Source organism: Fringilla coelebs, assembly GCF_963513975.1.
Source record: "Fringilla coelebs genome assembly, chromosome: 20".
NCBI classification, from domain to species: Eukaryota; Metazoa; Chordata; class Aves; order Passeriformes; family Fringillidae; genus Fringilla; species Fringilla coelebs.
Window position 1 is genome coordinate 2774443 of NC_140046.1, and position 21206 is coordinate 2795648.

General features: G+C 42.2%; 1 protein-coding gene across 1 annotated transcript; it reads right to left on the reverse strand.

Annotated features, from left to right (window-relative positions):
• Positions 1-4320: 4320 nt before the first annotated feature.
• On the reverse strand, positions 4321-20108 carry GDPD1 (glycerophosphodiester phosphodiesterase domain containing 1). Its single transcript, XM_084218834.1, has 10 exons — positions 19912-20108; positions 15647-15689; positions 12272-12407; positions 11634-11679; positions 10959-11077; positions 10269-10358; positions 9422-9555; positions 8879-8938; positions 8072-8123; positions 4321-7525 (listed from the first exon to the last, which is right to left on the reverse strand). The coding sequence occupies exons 1-10, from the start codon at positions 20045-20047 to the stop codon at positions 7403-7405; spliced, it is 939 nt and encodes a 312-aa protein (XP_084074960.1). The 5' UTR covers positions 20048-20108; the 3' UTR covers positions 4321-7402.
• Between the last annotated feature and the right edge of the window lie 1098 nt (positions 20109-21206).

Here is a 21206-nt window from a genome sequence, read left to right on the forward strand (position 1 = left end):
TCCCTCCGCTTATACCCTACCGGCGGGGAGCGACACCGCCACCAACCAATCAGCGCCCGCCGGCACATAGCAACATGCTGCGGATTGGTCGCTGCCGGCCGCAGCCCATTTTTGCCGAGCCATTCAGGGCGCGGCGTTCCCGCCCCTCCCGCGCGCACCGGCTGGCCCGCACGCAGCGGCTGCGGCGCACCCAGCCAATAGGAGCGCGGCTCGCGCGGCCGCAGCCAATGGGAGCGCGGCTCGCGCGGCTGCACAAGAAACACGGCGCGGGCTCTTAAAGGGGCCGCGCCCGCCCGCGGGGATGCGCGCAGGATGCGCGGGGGATGCGCGGCCCCGGGGGTCCCGGGTTTCGGGGTCACTGGCCCATGGCTGTGCGGTATTTCCGTCTTTCCCCGCGCAGGTAATTATTAATGAACGGCGGCAGTTAGCGGTGTGAGGTGCAAGGGGTGGGCGATGGGGCTGGGGAAGCAGCGGCAGAGCTTAGACACAAAATGCACGAATTTAACCCAAAAATCCACCAGTACTAACCCCAAAATTCACCACTAACCCCCAAAATCCACCAGTACTAATCTCAAAGTTGATTAATATTTACCCCAAATCCACCACCATACAAAATTCACCAATATTAACCCCCAAAATCCACCAGTACTAATCTCAAAATCCACCGATATTAACCCCAAGCCCCACCAGTACTAACCCCAAAATTCATTAATAATTAATATTAACACCCAAATCCACCAATACCAACCCAGCTTCTCCACCACACCCCAGGGCTAGCTGCAGAAATGAAGATATTCCATATTTCTCCTGGAAATCTCCATCCATTGATTTTTCCAGCACAGACCCTGGCAGATTTGTACCCCAGGATCCAGCTGCAGGTGTGCTCACACATCCAGCAAACCCCAATTAAATCCATCCCCTCAAAGCTCTGTAATTAGCCCAGGTCAGTTGAAGGCTTCTCCCTGTTTTTATTCCCCAATAACAATAATTCAGTGTATAAAGTGCAGGTTTAATAATCCCTTTAATGAGGGTTTGGGGTGGAGGGGACCTTAAAGTCCATCCCATTCCACCCCTGACATGGGCAGGGACTCTTCCCACTATAGTCTAGACATTTCCAATATTAAAAATATTTAATTTATATCTTCTATCTGTCCATTTCTCACATCCATGATTAAAGTTCTGCACCTTCAGGGCTGAAATATATTTATCAGATTATTCTTGTTCTAACTCTCTCCTGCTTAAGGAAATTCTTAATGATATTTTATTGCAGAACTCCTTAATTGGAAATAGGAGCAATATTCTGGTTCAAATGTTAACTACATGGAATAATAAGGCAAAATTTCCATTAATTGTGATAATTTTTGTGGGTAGAACATCCTAGCTCATGCTATAAATTTGTTTTCCTTCCACACAAGCCAAGCCCACCCCTCTGATCACACCACTGAACCAGCTGGGTGAGGAATCCCACAACCAGATTTCCAACAGTAAATGACATTTTTTTCACCCCCTGTACACTCCTGGCACAATTTAAACACACAAAGATTCGAGCACCAATTAAATACACCCAATAAAGAGGAAAAATGCTATTTTTTTTAAAATTTAATTATGTTATCTTTAGCTGCAAGAGGAGCTTGCTTGGAAGGCTCACTTTAACCTGCTGCCTTCCCCATCCTGCAGCAAAGAGCCACCCCAAATTTTCAGCCTCTCTCCCCAGTGCTAAAAACTCTGTATTTAACAGATCTAGACGAGGTTATCAGCAGGAAATGGTGACAGAATTTACTTGAACTTTAAATCACCCAGAAACCACAAGAAACCATCAGCAAAACAAATTCACATCATCAGAGAAGGGATTTTTTTCTTTTCAGCCCACGTGTGCAGCAGAATTTTTCAGTACGTTATTATTTACAAGGTGAACATCAATATTGTTTATATGCAAAGGTTTCTGTTGTTTATTGGTTTAGGGTGATGAGAAATTAGAATTGTATTGCTTTAATTCAGCATCACTGTGGAGATCTGAGGGCTCACACAGCTTTGAGGTTGTAGTAAAATATCAGCATAAAAAAGCCAAAATTTCTTATGTTCTAAAGCCCGTGATTTACAAAAATTGGAAAGTTTTTAGGGATACCAGTGATTTATAAGGAGAATTTCATTCACTGGTTGATTTAAATATTACTTATTAAATCTCTAAATCTCATTTTCACATTTGATTCTGGGTTAGTTTAGTTGCAAACTTTGCAAGCACAGCTTGAGCAGCACCATGAAAACTCTGCTAGGCTGAGCTTTAGGGAAATCTAATAAAAAAAATCTGAATTTTGGCTCTACAATAATGACAACTTAGCTTTCAACTGAAGAGCTAAATTGGATTTTTAACTTCACTATTTGCAAACACTCATTTTTTAAAGCCTGAGCAGCACAGCTACTGTTTTTCCCTGCTCAGTGTCTGATATCAGTTTAAACCTTAATTATCATTTAAACAAGCAAAGCCCAACTGCTCAGCATCACTGCCTGGGGGAAACTTTTGTCCTGGCAACACTGAGAGGGGAGAAAATACCAGATCACCCACTGGGGTATTGCCTCAACCCTCGGGAATTAAGTGTGTGTTCAGAGCTGATAAAATCTCGGTTTCTTGGCATTCCTGAATTTTATTTACAGCAGGTGTTAATGGCCTTGGAACCAAGATGCCTCCCCTGCTATTGCCTTGTTTCTCCATTTGGGAATCGACTTTTTTCTCCAAAATGGGAATATTTGCAATTTTTGATGCAGAAGCATCCTTCAAGTGTTTCCATCATTAACAGAAGTAATTTTTTTCCCCAATTTCACTATTTTTGGTCCAACAAAAAACCAGTGCTTGATCCTGCCCCAAAAATCACCAAGCCATGACTGTGCAGCTGTGAGACAACCCCAACAGCTGCTCCTCCTTTCTGTAGCAATAATGCAGATTTTCCAAGGAGGATTTCCACTCCCTTTCCATAAATCGATGGTGAAAGCTGAAGGAGCATCTCCCGGGGATGCAGCCCGGCACTGCGGGTTGCCCATGCCGGGGATGGGTTGGAGGATGGATCCCTCTGGAAATCCAGCAGGAATGGGCGGGCTGTGGCGGCCTCCCGCGGCAGGAGCGAGCAGGGACATCCCCACTGATTTCCTACCCAAACTCATCCCTTCTGCACTGGGAATTTCAGGGGCAAACCAAAGTTTTTTTAAAAAATTTTATATTTATATATTTATATATTTTATATATAACTATATATTATATATAATTATTATATATAAATATATAAAATAAATATTACATATAAAAGTATATTATGCAAATAAATATACTTTTACATAAATTAAAATGTATATTAAAATGTATATACTATATAATGTATTCTATTATATAGTATATAAAATTATAGGTAAAATCATATTAAAATATAATATATTAAAATAATATAGAAATGTATATATTATATAAATAATATAGAAATAGCTAATATTTATACTATTATATTTGTATTCATTATTATTTTATACTATTATAATTATATTTATAACATGTTATGAATATATATTTATATAATATAAATACATTCATAAAGTAAATTGTACTATCTTTATATAATGTATTCTATTTATATTTATTTTTATATTTATATATTATAATATCTATATTATATATATTATAGTATATATCCTGAAAATTCCTTAAAATCAGGATCTCAAAATCAGGATCTCCCTCAAAATCAGGATCTTCTTGCTTCAGATAAATAAATTGTGAAGTTGTTCTGAATATTCTGTCTGAGCTGCAGATTTATGGCAGGTGACACCACCTGAAGTGATCACAAATCAATATTTTCCATGTTAAAAGAGTCTGTAATGTCTCCCAGTTCCCTGTTCTGGTTTAGCAAACATTTAGGAAGTGTTTTAAGAAATCAAACAGCATCCAGAACCATCTGGAGAATCCTCTCATTGTGCTGGAAAAATCCTTTAAAAGTTACTGAATATTGTAACATACAAACCCCCACTTCGCCTCTCTTACCTAAATATGAACCCTCAAGGCTTCAAAATTAGACTTGACCTTAAAACCTAATATTTAATGTAGTTTAGTGGCAATCCAGAAAGAAAGCTGGAAGTTTTTCCTCTAGGACCAGAGGAAATGTTATCCTGCTGATCATCAGAAAGGGCTGCAAGAGGAATTCCTGTGAACACAAACTCAAACCAAGGATACTGTAAACACAAAACCACTCTCAGAGATTGGGTTTTTAGGGAAAGAAGTCACACCTAACAAGCATTCAGTTTTACACCTTTTATGAGCAAAGATGTTTTAATGTGCCACATTTCAAAAGCATTCAAAATCCTTCTTCACATGAAAAGAAAAATCACTGCATAGCTTTGGAGCTAGAGAGGTCCATGAGAGTTTCTGCAAATTAAAAGTGCATGAAATACATGCAGTCATCCTTCATACATAAACCAGTTTGCAATAGGGTTGAGAACACAGTGTTAAAACAATATTTAGAGTTCAAAGTACCTGAAAAGAATCTCACCTCAGAGAGAGATTAACTGAACATCCTCCTGGACAGTTGTGCAAGTTCTCAACAAAAGCTGTTCTGTACAAGTGGTTTAAAAATCACACAATATTCCAAACAAGGATTGGAAAGAACAGATGTTTGGTTTTTTTAGAGTTACCCCAAGTCCATGGTGTTTGTTACAAACAGTTATCATGGCCTAGGCCCTGTGCACTGGGGCTGGGATTCACACATGGAACATTATCTCTCCCAGGAGATCAAAGCTGAGCTCTTGTGCTAAAGCCCAAAGAGGTGAAGGAATAAATCCAGCAGCTTTTCCAGCACTGGACCCTTTCCCTCCCAGTCCAATTTCAGATTTTGAGCAGCAGATCTATCCAAGAAAGGTCAATGTATAAACAGCACAGTCAGAAGCTCCATCAGGTGTAAGAACACTGGTGGTCTGACAATAATAGGGTTGAAAAATGTGTTGAGAATTTTAAAAGGCAGAAATTTCCATCTCTACTACTAGAGAGAGAATAAAAGGATTAAAATTAAATATAAAACTGTCATTTCAGTGCCTGTGTTTTATCATTCCATACAGAATAATGGAAAATTGTTTATTTATTGAGTGTTGAGGGAAACTTGAGACAAAGTAAGTCAGAGATCAAAACTGGTATTTTAAAACTTAGCTCTTCCTAACAGAAACAAAACAGTTTTAATATGTTTTTGATAGAGTTCTCTAAAGCCATAATTATATCTGCATCTTAATATTGGTGCATGTGTTACAAATTCAACAGCAATAAAATTGAGTTTAAAAAACCCACATTGCATAAAAACTATCAGGAGCTACAAACTGGTAATAAACCCAGATGAGGACAGAAAGGTGGAATTTTTTAATTTACTGAGCTGCATGTGGAACATTTTCTATAACTATTCTGTGGCTTCTAAAAAGCAGGCAGAGCTGTGACTTGACTGATTATTAGCACTTATGTGACCAGACAGAACTGGTCTGAGAGGGAAACAGTAAGCTTAGTACCTAATAAATAATTTCATCCTTTTCCCCCCATGAAGAGTTAGGAAGTTACATTTTCCTCTCTTCCATTCAATAAGCAACAAGGCTGATTAAATTAGGAGGAAATTGAATCTGCAGTCATCTTCACCAGGCAGATATTCAAAAGGACAACATTAACTCATCTGCCCCCATCAGCACATGTTCACTTGAATCCTAAATGCAGCAGTTTTTTTCCATTTCATCCAGACATATTCCTCAGAAAGGAACTGTGGTGCAGAAACAAACACTCTCCCTGCAGATGGGTTTGGCATTCTCACAGCCTCCTGACAGGCAGTGGAACAGCAAAGATGCTCCACAATTATAAATATGGCACAGCAGCCAGGGGGTGCAACAAGAACCCTCCCAAATCTGAGCTACCAAAGGGGAAAAAAATACTTAAAAATCAGTTTTTAGCACAGGGGCTGCTCCTTGCAGTAAAAACACATCTGACTGCTGTGTTTATTATTAAAGATCTATTATTTTCACATGAAATCCCTTCAAGAAACAGACACTGCTGGACCCAAACTCTTGTTCAGAGAGAGCATCTGATGATTCAGTGACTGAGCTCTGTACACTGGGTGTCATTAAGCCACATAATCAAAGCCCTGAAGCCCCAGCCATGACATGAGCACACCAAAGGGCACTGCAGGCTCCAACCTGTCTGACACAGGGGTAACTCCTGCTCACAAGGACACAACAGCATGGGAAGCTTCCAGAAATATCTTCCTGCCTAACTGGGGTTTCCTGGCTTTTGCCAGTTATTCCCACATCCATGCACATAAACTTGATGGATATTGAATAGATTTTTGTGGAGAGAAAAGACTGAAGTCTGTACACATTCCAGATTGACATCTCCTCCTTTTATAAATACACATAAAAATCTGCTATGGGTGAATTCATTTAATAGGAACATTTTCACTTGTCCCTGAAACTCCTGACCAAATTTAAGTCTTCTTTGGTCCCTCACCCTAAAAAACAACTTCCTGTTCATCAAGAACCACAAACCTGCAAAAGACTTTTAGGACATGGTGAAAAGGCTATTTCAAAGTGAGTGGAATCTGTAACAAGTGCAATTTTCCACCCTGGAAATCCAGCCACTGCCACAACAGGCAGGCCAGAGCCAGGGGAAAACCTGGACCCTGCATTGGAACTTGGTGTCAAACTCAGATCCTGATTTAAATCCTGTGTTTAGACCTGGATCAACAAGTCACAGTGTTGCCATCACCTCAGAGAGGGTCTAAATCCAGTTCCAACTCGAGTTCAACATTCTTGTCAGTGAGAATAATGGAATCAATCTGTACTGAGTTAATTTTGGCTAAAAGTGACACCTTCACTGAGTACACTTCACTACCTGGCCAGCCACAGAGTCTGCTTTGCTGTTTCTCCTGTGCCTGTTTTTCTTTATCTTTTTTTTTTTTTTCTCTAGAAGTTACCTGAAATCTAAAAGCAACACAAGAAATGCAAACACACAGGCTACACTTTCAGAAATTCTTCAGTTTCTGCTCACTAGGATATAACTGGAATAACTGACATGTCTGGACAGCTGCTTAGGAACACTTGTGACAGGTAAAATTATGCTTATTATTTACAGGTACCTTATCAGGCAATTCTCTTCCTAATCACCACCATTTGTGAAGTGTGCTGTTACTAAATGAGCTATTTACAAATGTAAACTATGTAATTAAAATTTTAAAATAAATAGACAACCTTGACATTAGGTAATGACTTGATGACAAGGTAGCACATCATCAGTTACATCTTTCCAACAAAAATGATCTGTGCATGCTGCCCCCAATTATTTTTTTAATGAGGAAAATCCTTGGCTCACAATCTGTTCTGGAAGGACTTTCTCAGTTTTCTTCCTTCATGCTGGGTAATGATGTAAGAACTCCTTCAGTTTTGTTGGATAGTCTGTCATCACTCCAGTAGCTCCAAGATCAAATGCTCTCTTGTATTCCTGCTCTTCATTCAGTACCCAAATGTAGACCTAAGAAATGGGATACAACAACCAAGTTATTACAGGAAATACTAATTTTCTTTTTAAATACTAATTTTCTTTTTAAAAAGTAACTTTCAACCTAAATTGTTTGATCTGAGAGAGATGTTGCTGCATATGTAAAAAGAGAAATGATTATACTGTGATGCTGGACTTTTCCCCCCCCTCACCTCCCAAAAGGGACATTTTTTAATGGTGACTCCAATTCTACTGCCTGAGACCTCAGATCCTTCTAGAAGTCAGTATTATTTTGTGATAGCCCAACACCAGATAACCAGTTTTCCAGGCTTAATTTTGAAGTGGGGAAAAAAAACCCCTAAACATCAAGGGATTTAAATGAAAAACTCTCTTTCCCAGGTGTACAAATCTTCCTTTGCAATCAGAGCATTGCAAATATAACAGCAGCAGCTTTTGCTCAGGAACTAAACAGCAACTCATGGTCTCAGAAACACAAAGAACTTGCTGGGGGTAACAGGAACCTCTTTCAAGGCTGTGTCTGCCTGGTTTGAATTCTCACTTCAGCTTTGCCCACTGTACCTGGATGCCCCGAGCTGTGAGGTGATCAAACAGTGCTTTCCTCATCAGCAGCCTGAGAAAGGAGAGGAGATTAATTAACAACTTCAAGTATATATGGAATTTTCAGTGTCTGTTGATGATCTGCAATGAAGTTCCCATACAGTGTGTAGAGTTTTCCACAAGAGAAATCCAATTCTAGAAAACTTCCAGTTCAAGTAATTCAAGTATCAGCTCTGCTGAAGATCAAATCCAGCAGAGAAATCCTTCACCCTGCAGGTATCTTACACCATGTCTGATGAACCAACCACTCTCCTTTAAGGAGAGGTTTCATCCTTCCCACCAAAAGACATGAAAATGTCCTGGAGAAATTAAACTAACAGATGTCAGAGCCAGGAGACACTGAAGTCACTGAAAACCTGTGACTAAATCCCCTCTGAAGCACAGATATTCTTAAAATGCAAAGTATTCCTTGTAAGGCAAACAGTGTCTCTCCTCTGACAACATTATGAAACAGTCACATCCACGAAATCTGCATTCTGCATCTAATTGCATGTTAATTAGCTGAGCACAATTAAGGACAGGAGCTTAACAGACACAATTGGAATAATTCCCACTGTTACTGCACCTTAGAATGCTTCAGTGTATGGAAGATAAAAGCATAAAGCACACCTACATAAGATTTGAATCTGATTTATCCTGCACTGACAAAAAGCTGGAAGGAACTGAAAATATATAATGCATGGATATAGCAATAGCTAATCTTAGTTGAGTCAAGTGTTAATATAAAGGCAAAATATAAATAAAAACTTATTCAGACAAAAATCTTACGTGTCAGCCAGCCAGATAACAAATCTCTGGCTTCTTGACATCTTCTCTGGTTCTTTCAGCCTGTTGAGGAAGAGGAAACCAAAAATTACCAGAGCACAGATTAAAATCTTAGTTGAGATGTTCCAGCAAAAGGAACATAAAGAATGAATCTTGCTCAAATTAGAGCAGTAATTTCACTGCTCAAGACAGTGACATAGAATTGGGTTATACAAGAGAAATGAGCTACATTTAAGAGAAGCAGCAGAGATGAGAATTCTGCAGCATTTTGAGTGAAAAATGAGAAAGATTGTGAAATCTCATTTCCAGCCTACTGCTGACTTGTCTCTTGGCCCTATCAGACAAATTTGTTCTCAAGAAAAGAGGAGAAAAGAGCAAGAATTAGCTGTTAGTACAGAACTGCTGTGTATTACTGTGCACAGAATTCTCCCAGCAATATCCAAAGGTGCCTAAAGCAACAGAAAAGGAACCTGAAAAAATGCAGTGCTCAGGGAGGCATCAGGGTTCACCTGCTTTACACTGGGGCAGCAGTGGGCTGTAACTCACTTGAGGATGATGGAAGGCATGGGAATCTCAAAGAATTCCTCCTTGAAGGGAACAAAGGGCAGCAGCCCAGTGTAGAACAGGCCAAGGAGCAGGAGGACACGCTGGGCACAGAAGATGGTGGCAATGTCAGAGTTCTGCAGGAAGCACAAAAGAGATTCTCAGTTATTTTGGTAGATTTGGACTCTGTAGCAATTAAATTTACTCATCAATGCATGACTGAAGTTCAGCAATCACACCTGAGATTAAGCTGCTTTATGTGAATAAACCTAACTGCTGTTCAGGTAGGAAATGGGGTGTTGTCCTGCACAGATAAATTGAAATAATCAATTAGACTGATCTATCAAAAAGATGGATTTCACTCAGGTGCATAAGTCCCTTGGACTAAGCACAATTTTAATTTAATTCTAAATTGTAAAATTCCTCAGCAGAAGGAGGAGAATTAGAGCTGTGAAACAACAGCTTTATGCTGATGCAACTGTGTCCACTAGTGGCCACATCCATTATTTTCATGCAAAGAAACAGACAATCAGCAATCCTTGGAAAAATTGCTTTTTATCAGATGAATGATTTGCAAAGCAGGCTTCTAAGAATTCCTGGCATAAAATTGCAATGCCCTATATTTCATAAAACAAGAATATAACATGACTAAGCTTAATTCCTCAAGTATTTTATGGCAGGGTAGAGGAGTGTTAACTGTGCCTGTCTTATTTTAGCAGTACAATCTGAGCACAGAATTTCTCAGCACGAGTAAAAGGCTGGCTTAGCTGGTTAACTCTTGATTTGCAGGCTGCTTTTCAGTAGGATTTGTGAGCACACAGTAACAAAGCTTAGCTGGACTCAGCCTTACCTCCTTGAAACACTTGCAAACAATCTCGTAATTGACATTGCCCCACACGGTCAGATGCTCCCTCTTGTACTGACTCACCAGCTCGGAGACCTGCAGCACAGAAAGCACAACTCTCACGTGGAGTCACTGGAAATTAAGTGCAGCATTATTGAACTGAAACTCTGCTTGCTTTGGAAATCATCACAGGAAAGAGTTCTGTACTTTTTCCCCATCATAAGGTGGTTGGGATGCTTTGATGGGAAATAAACAGGTTCAGGACAACAGATGATACCTACAAAAAACCCTGAAGAATTCAAGGAACCTAAATGACCAAATAATATTTTGTGGAAAGATCTCCCTCTCTGTTGAACACATCTACACAATATCATCATGTTTTTATGCTGCTTTGGGGAGCAATAGACCCTAAGAAGACCCTTCCCATGAGGTACAAACCAAACATGTCTCCAGCAGTGCTGGAGCAGTTTCTCTTCCAGCTGAATGGTCCTAAAGAGCTTTTACAGAACATCTTGCACAAGATCCCTTCTCTGTCTCCTGTATTACCTCACTCAGGGAGCAGGACCCAACACGTGAAGGGTGCAGCAGTCCAAGAACACAGATCTTGCTATCACAGACTGCCAGAACTCCAGAAAACTTCTGGAATATCAGCACCATTCCCCTGCCTCACTGGCAGTTCAGCAGGTTCCCATGTACCTTTCTGATCAACACGTCGTTGTTCATTTTGATGTCAATGTTGACAGGAGTTTCTGGAAATGCCTCAAACACCTCTTGCAGGAGTGGGATACGATTGTCTGTCCCCTCACACTGACTTTCTGGGGAAACAAGAAACTTCTCACTGCTGTGGCCACTTTTAACAAACTACAGATAAAAGCAGAAATGTCAGAGCACTCATTACCTTCAAACTTTATTAAAAGTATAAAGTTCTAAGGATAATCAGTTTTTAAACAAAAAATGACTTCATTCAGCTGTAATTAACTATGACAAGCTCATTTCCATAATGAAAATGCCCTGAGCATGTTGCACATTCAGGTTTTAACTTCATGAAATTCACTCATTATTTAGCAACAGTAGGAGTGCAGGCAACATTAAAATCCTGAAATAGCAAACACAGGCTCAGTTACCACACACCAAATGCAATGAGATTAATGTGAAAAAGACCAAATGAGAACAAATCTCCTTCTGAACTCCAAGTCATACCAACAGTAACTACTGCACTGGTTTCTACAGCCAGGGCTATATTTTTCTTCTGAAGCTTCTTTTGTCATGATATTGAGAGAAGCAAATGCACTTCTCTACTCCCATAGCCAAAGGAGGAAACTGCCATGCTGCAAAATGGAAAATTGAAACAGCAAGAGACAAACATCTCACCTTTCTGAAAGGTGACATCCAACTTGCAGAGATAGCGTGGAAGTTCCTTAAAAATAAAGAGGAATGGAACATCAATTCAAATGCAGGGATGTAATCATGACCCTCCTCTAAAAAGACCAAAAAAAAAAAATCATAATTCACATGCCACTTATCTCCTCATCCAAAAAACTGATTTGGTAGCACCACTTTCAGTATTAATTGAACTTTTTGGTATTCTTAGATTTGTGTCACCTGTAGTTGAAAAAAGCAAAACATTCCCAGATGTCTGAGAATTCTGAAAATTCCACTGTTGAGGCAGGGGGATCCATCTCCCAGTTTTCCCACTAAAAAACTGGTCACACCAGGAAGAGCTTTTATCACTCCACCATCAGTGTGACAAAACATCCCAGCTCCAGAGCCATTCACCCAAGCTGATACTGGAGGAGTAAATCACCCTCTGGAATGTGCCAGGTGTGATCTTCTGACTGCAGAAGGAGTTTAGTGAGGGTGGTTTAGGTTAGGGGTGGCTTTTTTGTTCGGGTTTTGTATTGAGATGAATCCTCCCCTTTGGCTTTGGGTACCAGGCACACACAGAGCCCCCTGCCCACCCCACAAATGCACTTTTCAACACCCCCCAGCCCATTTTCCCCTCAACTCACCGAGTATTTGAGATCAGATATGTTGACATCAACTCCTGTTGATCTCTTCAGGTTCTCATCATGGGACACAACCACTTGCTCATCTTTTGTCAGGTGACAATCCAGCTCCAACATGTCTGTCCCCAAATTAACGGCGCTGCAAGGAAAGGCTGCCCTGAGCCACTCAGGTGCTTTGTGCAGCTCCAAACCCAACACATTCCACAAACCAACCCCACTGCAAGGGCTTTGGATGCTTTAATGGTGCAAGGAATCCTCACAATGCTGCTGCAAAGCAAGGAGCAAACAGGAATGCTCACAATCTCTGCTGCAGTGGGAAGCTGATGCAAGAATAAACAACATCTCTTGAAGCAGAGATGGATTTTTGGCTCTGTCTCCCACAGGATTTGGGAAGCTCACCTGTGGATTGCAGCCTGCCACCCCAGGATTGAGAAACCTGCTCCTAAAGGATTGGGTCAGGATTTGGAGTGAGGTGTTTATGAGCAACAGCACATCTGCCCACTGCAGGAAGTGAGGTTTTGAAAAAAATAAATTGAATTTGTGGTTAGAAACAACAAATGACAGGGGTGTGAAAGCTGGGTTTTTTAAACTTTATTTACATTAATCAGGAAGGGATGGATCAGGAAATTAGCAATGGGACTTTCAGGCTTTTGGCTGTTTTATTGGGTAGCAAAACAACCTTAAACTATTTTTTTAATGAAAAAGTTTTAATTTAAATTAAAAAGGAAATAAACCACTAAACATCCAGTCATAGTTTTCAAAGCAAAATAACTATTCCTGTTCCAACCCATTGCTTTGAAAAGCTCTAGTCCAATCCCAAATCTGCTCCATAGTAGTTTGGTTCATAGGAGGAGTAAGGAAAGCAAAAACATGATGGAAAATAAGAGCAAGAAACCTCACACCAGAACAAAAAAAAACTTTACTGCAATGAGCAGTGAATTGCTCATTTAACTAGAAAAGAGGTGTCATTCCAGCAGACAGATAAAAGTCTGAACTCTTCCTTTATCCACCTCTGAGCAAACCTACACCACCTGTGAGTTGTGCCTACCTGAGACCCAGAGCTCTGTAAATTCAGTAACAGCCTTTTCCTTATGGGCTTTATTGGCTGCTGAACACAGCCCATGAACATCCACTAATGTAGTAACAAACCAAAAAAATAAACCAGAACACACTCCCCAAAGTGTTTAACACAATTTCTGGTCTGGCTGGGATAATGATCAAGGAGGTTTGTCAAATTAAAGCCAATTTGTGAACTGTTTGCCAGTGCTGCTAATTAAGAATTAGAAGAGGAACAAAATCCTGTTACATATGGAAGAATGACAGGCTGTACCGGGTGATTTTTTCCTCCTGAGGGAAAGCAACTCCAAATCTGCTGCAGGAGATTTGCCAAATCTGTAGATGTTCCCATGTTTTATCATTTCACCAGCAGATTTTATTAGCAATATTTCTTGCTTAAGAAAGTCAGGGCTGATGCTGCATGGAAAGGGGAGAACAACAACTTTCCTTGTTAACAGATTTGAGACTTTGCCAGGCCCTTACAAGCAGCTCACTGCTAAATAAGCTTCCTCAAGTGCTGAGCTGTCCCAGCTGGAAATCAGTTCCTCCTGTCAAATTCACACTGCTCCAGAGAAGGCTCCAGATTCAGAACATCATTGTGGATTCAGATCCAACTGCTCCAGAACTCAAGCTGTGAGGTAGGCTTGCATTTGCAAATTAGGGTGAAAGTGCTCCTGCTTAAAATCTGTTGTTTTATAATCTAAAACCACCACAGAAGCATTTAAATATGGTAGAACAAGATTTTGCCCCCCCCCCCCTTCTATTATGCATTTTACCCCATAAAACAAAACTAAAAAAAAATATTGTCTTTGGTACAAAAAGCTTCTAATTTCCTTCCAGAAGATTTGTAAATTAAGCAGTATAGAAACTGAAATTGCCAATAAAGGTCTCCTCCTCCCATAAACACATTCTCTTCTGTATTCAAATACAGCAACAGGCAAATATTCCTGCTTGTGTAAACCTGCAGGAACAGTTCCTGCAGACACACCCTGTCTGGCTTCCACAGAATCTGATGGATTATAAATTGATCAGCTCCCATCAGCTCTTTGAGCCAATCCTGACCATTTTTCACCAGCCAGATCACTGATTTTCTACCCCATTCCTTTTCCTACTTTACTTGTGAAGATGGGAATGAGCAAATGGGATGGACAAAGCCTTTACCCCTTCCAAAAAGGGGCCAGAAGAGTTTCCCCTCCTAACAGGAGAAAATTGCTCTGCTTCCTGCAGAGCTACCCTGGCTGTCTTTACTCAGATGAATTTTGCTATTGGCAGCTGTTGTGGGTTCAAAAACTGGACCTCAATGCATTTGTCCCACCACAGCTGTCAAATAATTAAAATGGGTGGAAGAGAGTCAGAAAAACATTATCACAAAATGTATTACCCCCAGCACAGTCCTTACTCTAAGTATTACTGCTTATTTCTGGGAATAAAATAAAAATAGATTATGGAGTAACTTCCATTGCAAGAGCCCTTCATGTACAGAATGAGTATGTATGATATGAAAGGAAAATTAAGAAATGGGTAAAAAAAAGGAAGAAGAACTTTCAGAAAGTCTGGTAGCAGACTTGAAAAAAGGCAGGCCAGCAGGAAAAAAAACTAAACAAAAAGCCACACAAAACTATGCTGAGCTTCCATGGAGATAGAAAATAGTGCAGTACTTTCTTTTATTTGGTTGGGAAAGCTGGCACCCCTCAGGCTGCAGGGAAACAGCAAACTGATGAGGCTCCTTAGCACAAAGCAAGTTAGAAAAACCCCAAACAAAACAAAGAGGAGCCCACATAATGTGGTCCCTTCTCAGCAGCAGCTGGAGTTTCAGATATGCTTCTTCTTCAAATGCCTTTGAGAACCTTGTTAAAATTCACTACTTAAATGCTGGAGGCTTAAAAGGCTTTCTGGTCCCAACCCCATTTTAAACCCCTGAGTAAGAGGCTTTCACACATTGCGTGACTGCAGCGTGTGAGTGCAGGAAAAAAACCATAAACAGCAGCATTTTCTGCTTTATAGTGATAAATTAATTAATAGGAGTAATCACCAGTAAGCACAGTATTGTTTGCTGGTTTACTGGCTAGCACAGCTCGGGCCTCAGGGTTTGTTTCCATTTGTTTCTGTGCACAGACCATAATTTGTGGTATCCCAACTCCTTCTGGTGAAACTGGAGTGGATGTTTGGCAATCCACAGGAGTTATCCAGAGGAGAGCTGACTTTCAGAAATAGGACACAGTGACCCCAAAGAACTGATGAAGTCCCACCACCCTTGGTTGCTTCACTCACTAAAGACATTGAGAACACCTAATTTAGATATTCTCATACTTCTGTACTCACTGGTGAAAGGCTGCCATTGTGTTCTCCAGGTTCTCTCCAGCACCTACAGAAACAACAAAAATAAAACTTACACAAAATCCTTTTCCTCCCCTCAATCCCACTGAAAATATAATTAAAAACAAGCAGCTTCTAAAATATACATATTTTGAGAAATGAGGATGAAGCTCAAGGCAGAAATCTTTGTTGCCACCAATATCCTGGAGAGACACGACCTTCTCCAAGTAAAATGATTTTAAAAAAGAACTTATCTTGGATTTGTGTAACACTTAGAATATTCAAAGCAAAGTGTTTGTTTTACCAGAGGTATGTAGCTAGGACAATAAGCCCCACAGGCATAGGGAAAGTACATGCAAAAATGGAATTGAGAGTTGGTGGGAAGAGTAGCAAGAGGAAAAAAACAACAAAAAGCTATGAATTAAAGCACCCAAGACATTTTAAAGCTGACACCCCCGAAATGTATAACCCAGCTGGGGTGAAATAGGTGAGAGCCTCTTTGTTCAGTGCAAGGATATTCCCCAAACAGCACAGATCTGTCAATAAAGGTTTGTGCTGCAGGAGAAGGGAGGTCTCACACACAAGGAATGAAACACACATCCATTTCAGTTAAGAAATGAAAGGACAAGCAAATTTAATTTTCTCTCAGGCAGGATTAAACTCTGCAACTCCTAAGCCAGCAATCTCTGCTGCATAAAAATCTTTGAAAATCAGCCTGATTAGGGACTGGAAAAGGCTGTGCCTTTTACAACCTTTTTCTGAGCTTGTGCCTCAGAAAATAGGCAATATTATAGACTGAAAAACAAAACAACCTCAGGAGGATACACGTGCTGATGAAGATATCTATGCAAATTTCAACTGCTCTCTGACAGTAATGAATGACAGACTTTGTAAACAGCAATTATAACAGCTCCAATTAAGGCCTTGCCTATTAACAAGACCTCACCAGGACATACCTAAACCTGTGTTCAGTTACTTAATTAAAGCAATGCACAACCACCAATTTAAAATTGTTGTTCTCAGGCAGGTGTACAAAATAGAAGACTTAACTTATAACCATGATGACAAAAACCTGCAGGGTTCAATGTAAAACAATATGGTGAGTCCACAGCAGCTGCTGTGATCAGGCATTCACCAACATTTTATGGGATTTGATTGCAGAACTGGGAGTTGGCTGAGTAGCAAAAGTGAACCAAGGGACAAAGGAGAGCAGGAGAACTTCATAGTACCCATCTGGTGATTGCCTAACAAATGGGAATCCCCTGCACAGGGCCTGGCTGATTAGTTACAAATTAACTGCAATAATAATTGAGTTTTCAGATAATTTATCAGCTGGGGCAGTGCAGCCCATGCATCCTGAAGGGTGTGGGAAGGGCCAAAACACCTGAGTCAAGTCTTCAATTTGTGAACAAAGCAAGAATACTCTAACATTCCTTCCTGGGCAGAAAGTTCCAAAGATAAAACTTTTAAGTGGCTGATCTGACAAATCACGTGGCAGGGAGGTGGTCAAGGGCCAGGGATGGTGACATGACAGGGGTGGTGAGTCAAATAACTGACTTGTAGCACTTTGGGGGAAATGAGGAACAAAGTTGAAAGATCAGCTGAAAGAGGAATTCTAAATCAGCAACCACACGCAGAAAAGGGAACTACTCAAGTTATTGGATAAAAGTAATTTTCTCCCAGAAAAGTGAGAAGGCTGGGCTGACCAAAGGGCTTCTGACACTTCCTCAAACACCCCTCCAGCTTCATGGGCTCATTCCCTCTGAGGAACAGACCTTCCCCAGCCAAAGTGGCACATCCAGACATTAGGAGGGCACATTCCCACTCTGCAAGCACCACTGTGGCCAAGAGGGAGCCAACACCAAGCACTGCCTCAGGAGATGACCCTGAGAAGGTTTTGGGGCCAGCAGGTCAAGGGGGGTGATTGTTCCCCTCTGCTCAGCATTGGTGAAACCACACCTGGAGCACCACCTGCAGTTCTGGGCTCCAAAGCACAAGACTGGCATGGATCTACCAGAGTTAGTGCAAGGAAGGGCTGTGAAAATTAGGGATGAGAGGCTGAGGGTGCTGGGATTGTTTTGTCTGGAGAGCAGAGGCTGGGGAAGATCCTACACATGTAAATACTGGATGGGAGGGAGTAAAGACCTAGCCAAACTCTTCTTGGTGGTGCCCTGGGAAAGGACAAGAGCAATGGGAACAGGTTTAAATACAGGAAATTCAGTTTATAAATGTAAGAGAAAAAAAACCTTTTTTGTTGCAAGAGTGAGTGAACTTTGGAACAGGCTCCCTGGAGAGGTTGTGGAGGCTCCATCCCTGGATGTATTCAAAACCTAACTGAACCAGGTCCTGGTTAGCCTGCTCTGGTCAGATGCAGTCTCCAGAGGTCCCTTCCAATCTGAATTATTCTGTGTAAAAGTCATCATACTACCCTCTCAGAGATCCTGCAGCCCAGGGCTGCTGGCATTGACAGAGGACTCAAGACTCAATAACTGCTCTCAGATACAACCAATTTTAAAATTATACAGACATGAAAAAATAATTCAGGGATGATTCTACAGAATGAAGTGACAAAATTCTTGAATGAAAAAGCAAGATAAATCGAGCCCCTCAGACTTAAAAACTTGACTGTACAAGGTTTCATCCCAGAGAGGAAAAAGCCAAACAAGTTAAGCTAATTGGAGTAATGCAATAGGAAACCTGACACTGAGTCTAAAGCTACAGCATGACTAAAGCCCGAGAATTCAAGTCCCGCAGGAATTTATGTTACAGGGTAAACACCCAGGAGAGCAAAGCACGAGTGATCTTCAGCCTCAGATGAGCAAAAAGCTCCTGCAACGTCCAGGCTGCCCTCCTGCCTCAGGTGGATTTCACAGGAACAATTCGCAGACCGTGGACTTTGAATGCCTGAGGAATAATCCTGCCTTAAGCGAGGCTTTCCTGCAGTTCCGATGGAGCTTAGAGCAACCGGCCCAAGCTCTCGCATTCCAGGCTTAGGGCTGTGTATCTTAACTAAGGTGCTTGCAAAGGAGTGAGAACAGAAGATTAAGGGGATCATTCCAAGTTCCAACAAAGTCGCCTGCAAGTTTTTAACAGCTTACAAATAAAAAAAAAACCAAACCAAACTAGGAAACCCTTAAAATTAAGAACCTTTTCTTTCGCTGAAAAAAAATATAAATACCAAGTAACAGATAATATAGATGGTCCACACAAAGAGCTACATTTTATGCTATACTTAAAGCTATAGTTACAAAGAAACTTAAACTGCCAGATAAACTGAATCAAAGAAGCGCCAAGAATTAAATCATTACGAGATCAGCTCCAGTTTTTGTATTCTGATAATTCAAGGCAGCAGCATTTGTTAAGGACCACTGGCTACAACTGTGATCAACCCCTGCATAAACTGGCACTAAGTTTGATATTGAAAACTGTTTAAACTCAGGACCAGACATCTCTCACACAAAATAACGAAAAATATTTCCTACCTATTTCAAAAATTGTGTGAGGCAGCAGGGAAGAGGACAGATCTGATCTCTACAGAACAGGAAGACACACCTTGCTGCATTTTTCCCCTCCCAATGCTTTGGAATAGGTGGGAGAAACTTAAAAGCCTATTTTAGACGGAATCAACATGCCTGACTTTCAAATGCAAGAGGGTTTTACCAGGGCACTGAGCATTCACTGTCTGCCTGCAACACCGAGGGGAACAAGAACAAAGACACAGCAAATTCTGCTTCCCCTGAAAGCAGAAAGCAAAGCAAACAGGAGGTCAGAGACAAGAAAATTGCTCTCTTGTACCTGACCTAAGCAACAGCCAGACGCCCATCTGGTTGGGGAGAGAAATACCAGGATACAGAATCGTCAGAAGGAAAAAAAAAAAAAAAAATAGACGTGTTTGAGAGGGAAAACATCACGCCCCATAAAAATAAAAAAAGAAAAAAAAGGAAAAAAAAGAAAAAGCTGATTTTCGACTGGCGCGGTTGGACTTCGGAGATTAATTCCGCGCTGAACCGAGGCACTGGTCAGCAGGTGGCACCTAAAATTAGGCTGAGGGAGGAAGGTTTAAAGGGAGCCCGCTGCAAGGCACGGACACCGCGCAGTCCCTCGCGAGCCTCCCGTGCCCGGGGGCCCGAGCAGCGCCCCGGGGTCGTGAGGGAGCATCGCCCGCGGGCCGCGGAGCCCCGAGCGCCGGGCGGGGACCGTCCCTCAGCAGCGACAGAGAGCAGAAAGGCTCCCGCATCCCCTCCCCTCCATCCCCGCACCCCCTCACTCACCGCCGCGGTGGGAGATGTGCCGGCAGCGAAAGCGCTGCCGCTTGGGCCGGTGGAGCAGCCCCGGGCACTTGAGGAGAAGCGCGGAGGTGAGGACGTATCCACCCAGCGTGGAGAGCACGTAGAGCGTGGCCGACATGCTGCACCTGTCACCGGCTGCCCCGGCCCGTCCTGCCGCGCTCCGTGTCCGTGTCCCAGCCCGCAGCCGGCTCGCGGCGAGGCGGAGCCGCTGCGGGACGCGGAGGCTCCGAGGCAGCGGCGGCTCTGAGGGAGCGCAGCCTCTGCGCCCGCGCAGCCGCCCCGGCGCCGCGAGGAGCGCAGCGCGCAGGCGCGGCGGCCCCGCGCCCTTCGCTTCCCGCCCGGCCGTGAGGGGCTGCCCGCAGCCGCCGCCGCTTCACGATCGCTCGGCGGGTAATTCCCGATTAAACGCTCTCATTCCCAACCGCGCCCGGCCGGCTCTCTGCTCGCAGGTGGAGGGATGTGTTTTCCACACCCCCGCCCAGCGCCCGCCTCATGGGCGTGGCTGTCACGGTCAAAAACCACTTCGCAAGTGCTGGGGGGTAATTCTCAATTACACGCTTTTATTTCCCACCTGGCTGTGTCGGCTCTCTCCTTACAGGTGGAAGGATGCGTTTCCCACACCCAGCCCCTCAGAGACCTCGTATTCCCAAGGAAGGGATGTGTTTTCTCCCACCCAGCCCCTCAGACCCGTCATATTCCAAATAGGAGCGATGCTCTTTCCCCACAGCCCCTCAGAGGTCATAAAATCATAGAACGGTTGGGTTGGATCTTTAGAGATCACCTGGTCCAGTCCCTTATGTCATGTTCCAAACAGGAGGGATGCGATTTCCACACCCAACCCCTCAGAGATATCACATTCCAAACGCAGGGATGTGTTTCCTTCATCCATTCCCTCAGCGATGTCACATTCCCAATGGGAGGGACACGTTTCCCACATCCAGCCCCTGAGAGATCACAGAACCATGGAATACTTGGAAAAGATCTTTAAAGACCATCTAACCCAACCCCTGCTGCCGTATTCCTTATGGAGGGATGTCTTTTCCTCACCCAGCCCCTCACAGATGTCACATTCTGAGCAGAAACCAGGTCTCAGCTCCGGTCATGCAGCGTAATTACTGTACTATAGCAAACTGGCAAATTAAATTTTGTGTGCATGCTAATTAGAAACAAATATTCTAGAAATTAAATTAGGTCTCAGCATACAGCCTTACATCTTACCTCAGTTAAAAGTCGATTTACTGTGGCTGATCTTTTGGCACTGAGAGTCACTTGATACA

Bases quoted from the DNA above. Each gene is read 5' to 3' on its own strand.
- GDPD1 (XM_084218834.1), bottom strand. From the start codon at position 20,047: ATGTCGGCCACGCTCTACGTGCTCTCCACGCTGGGTGGATACGTCCTC. The intron at 12,408-15,646 runs GTGAGTACAGAA...CTTTCCTTGCAG, and splicing joins ACAATGGCAGCCTTTCACCA to CGCCGTTAATTTGGGGACAG. The intron at 11,680-12,271 runs GTGAGTTGAGGG...TTTATTTTTAAG, and splicing joins TATCTGATCTCAAATACTCG to GAACTTCCACGCTATCTCTG.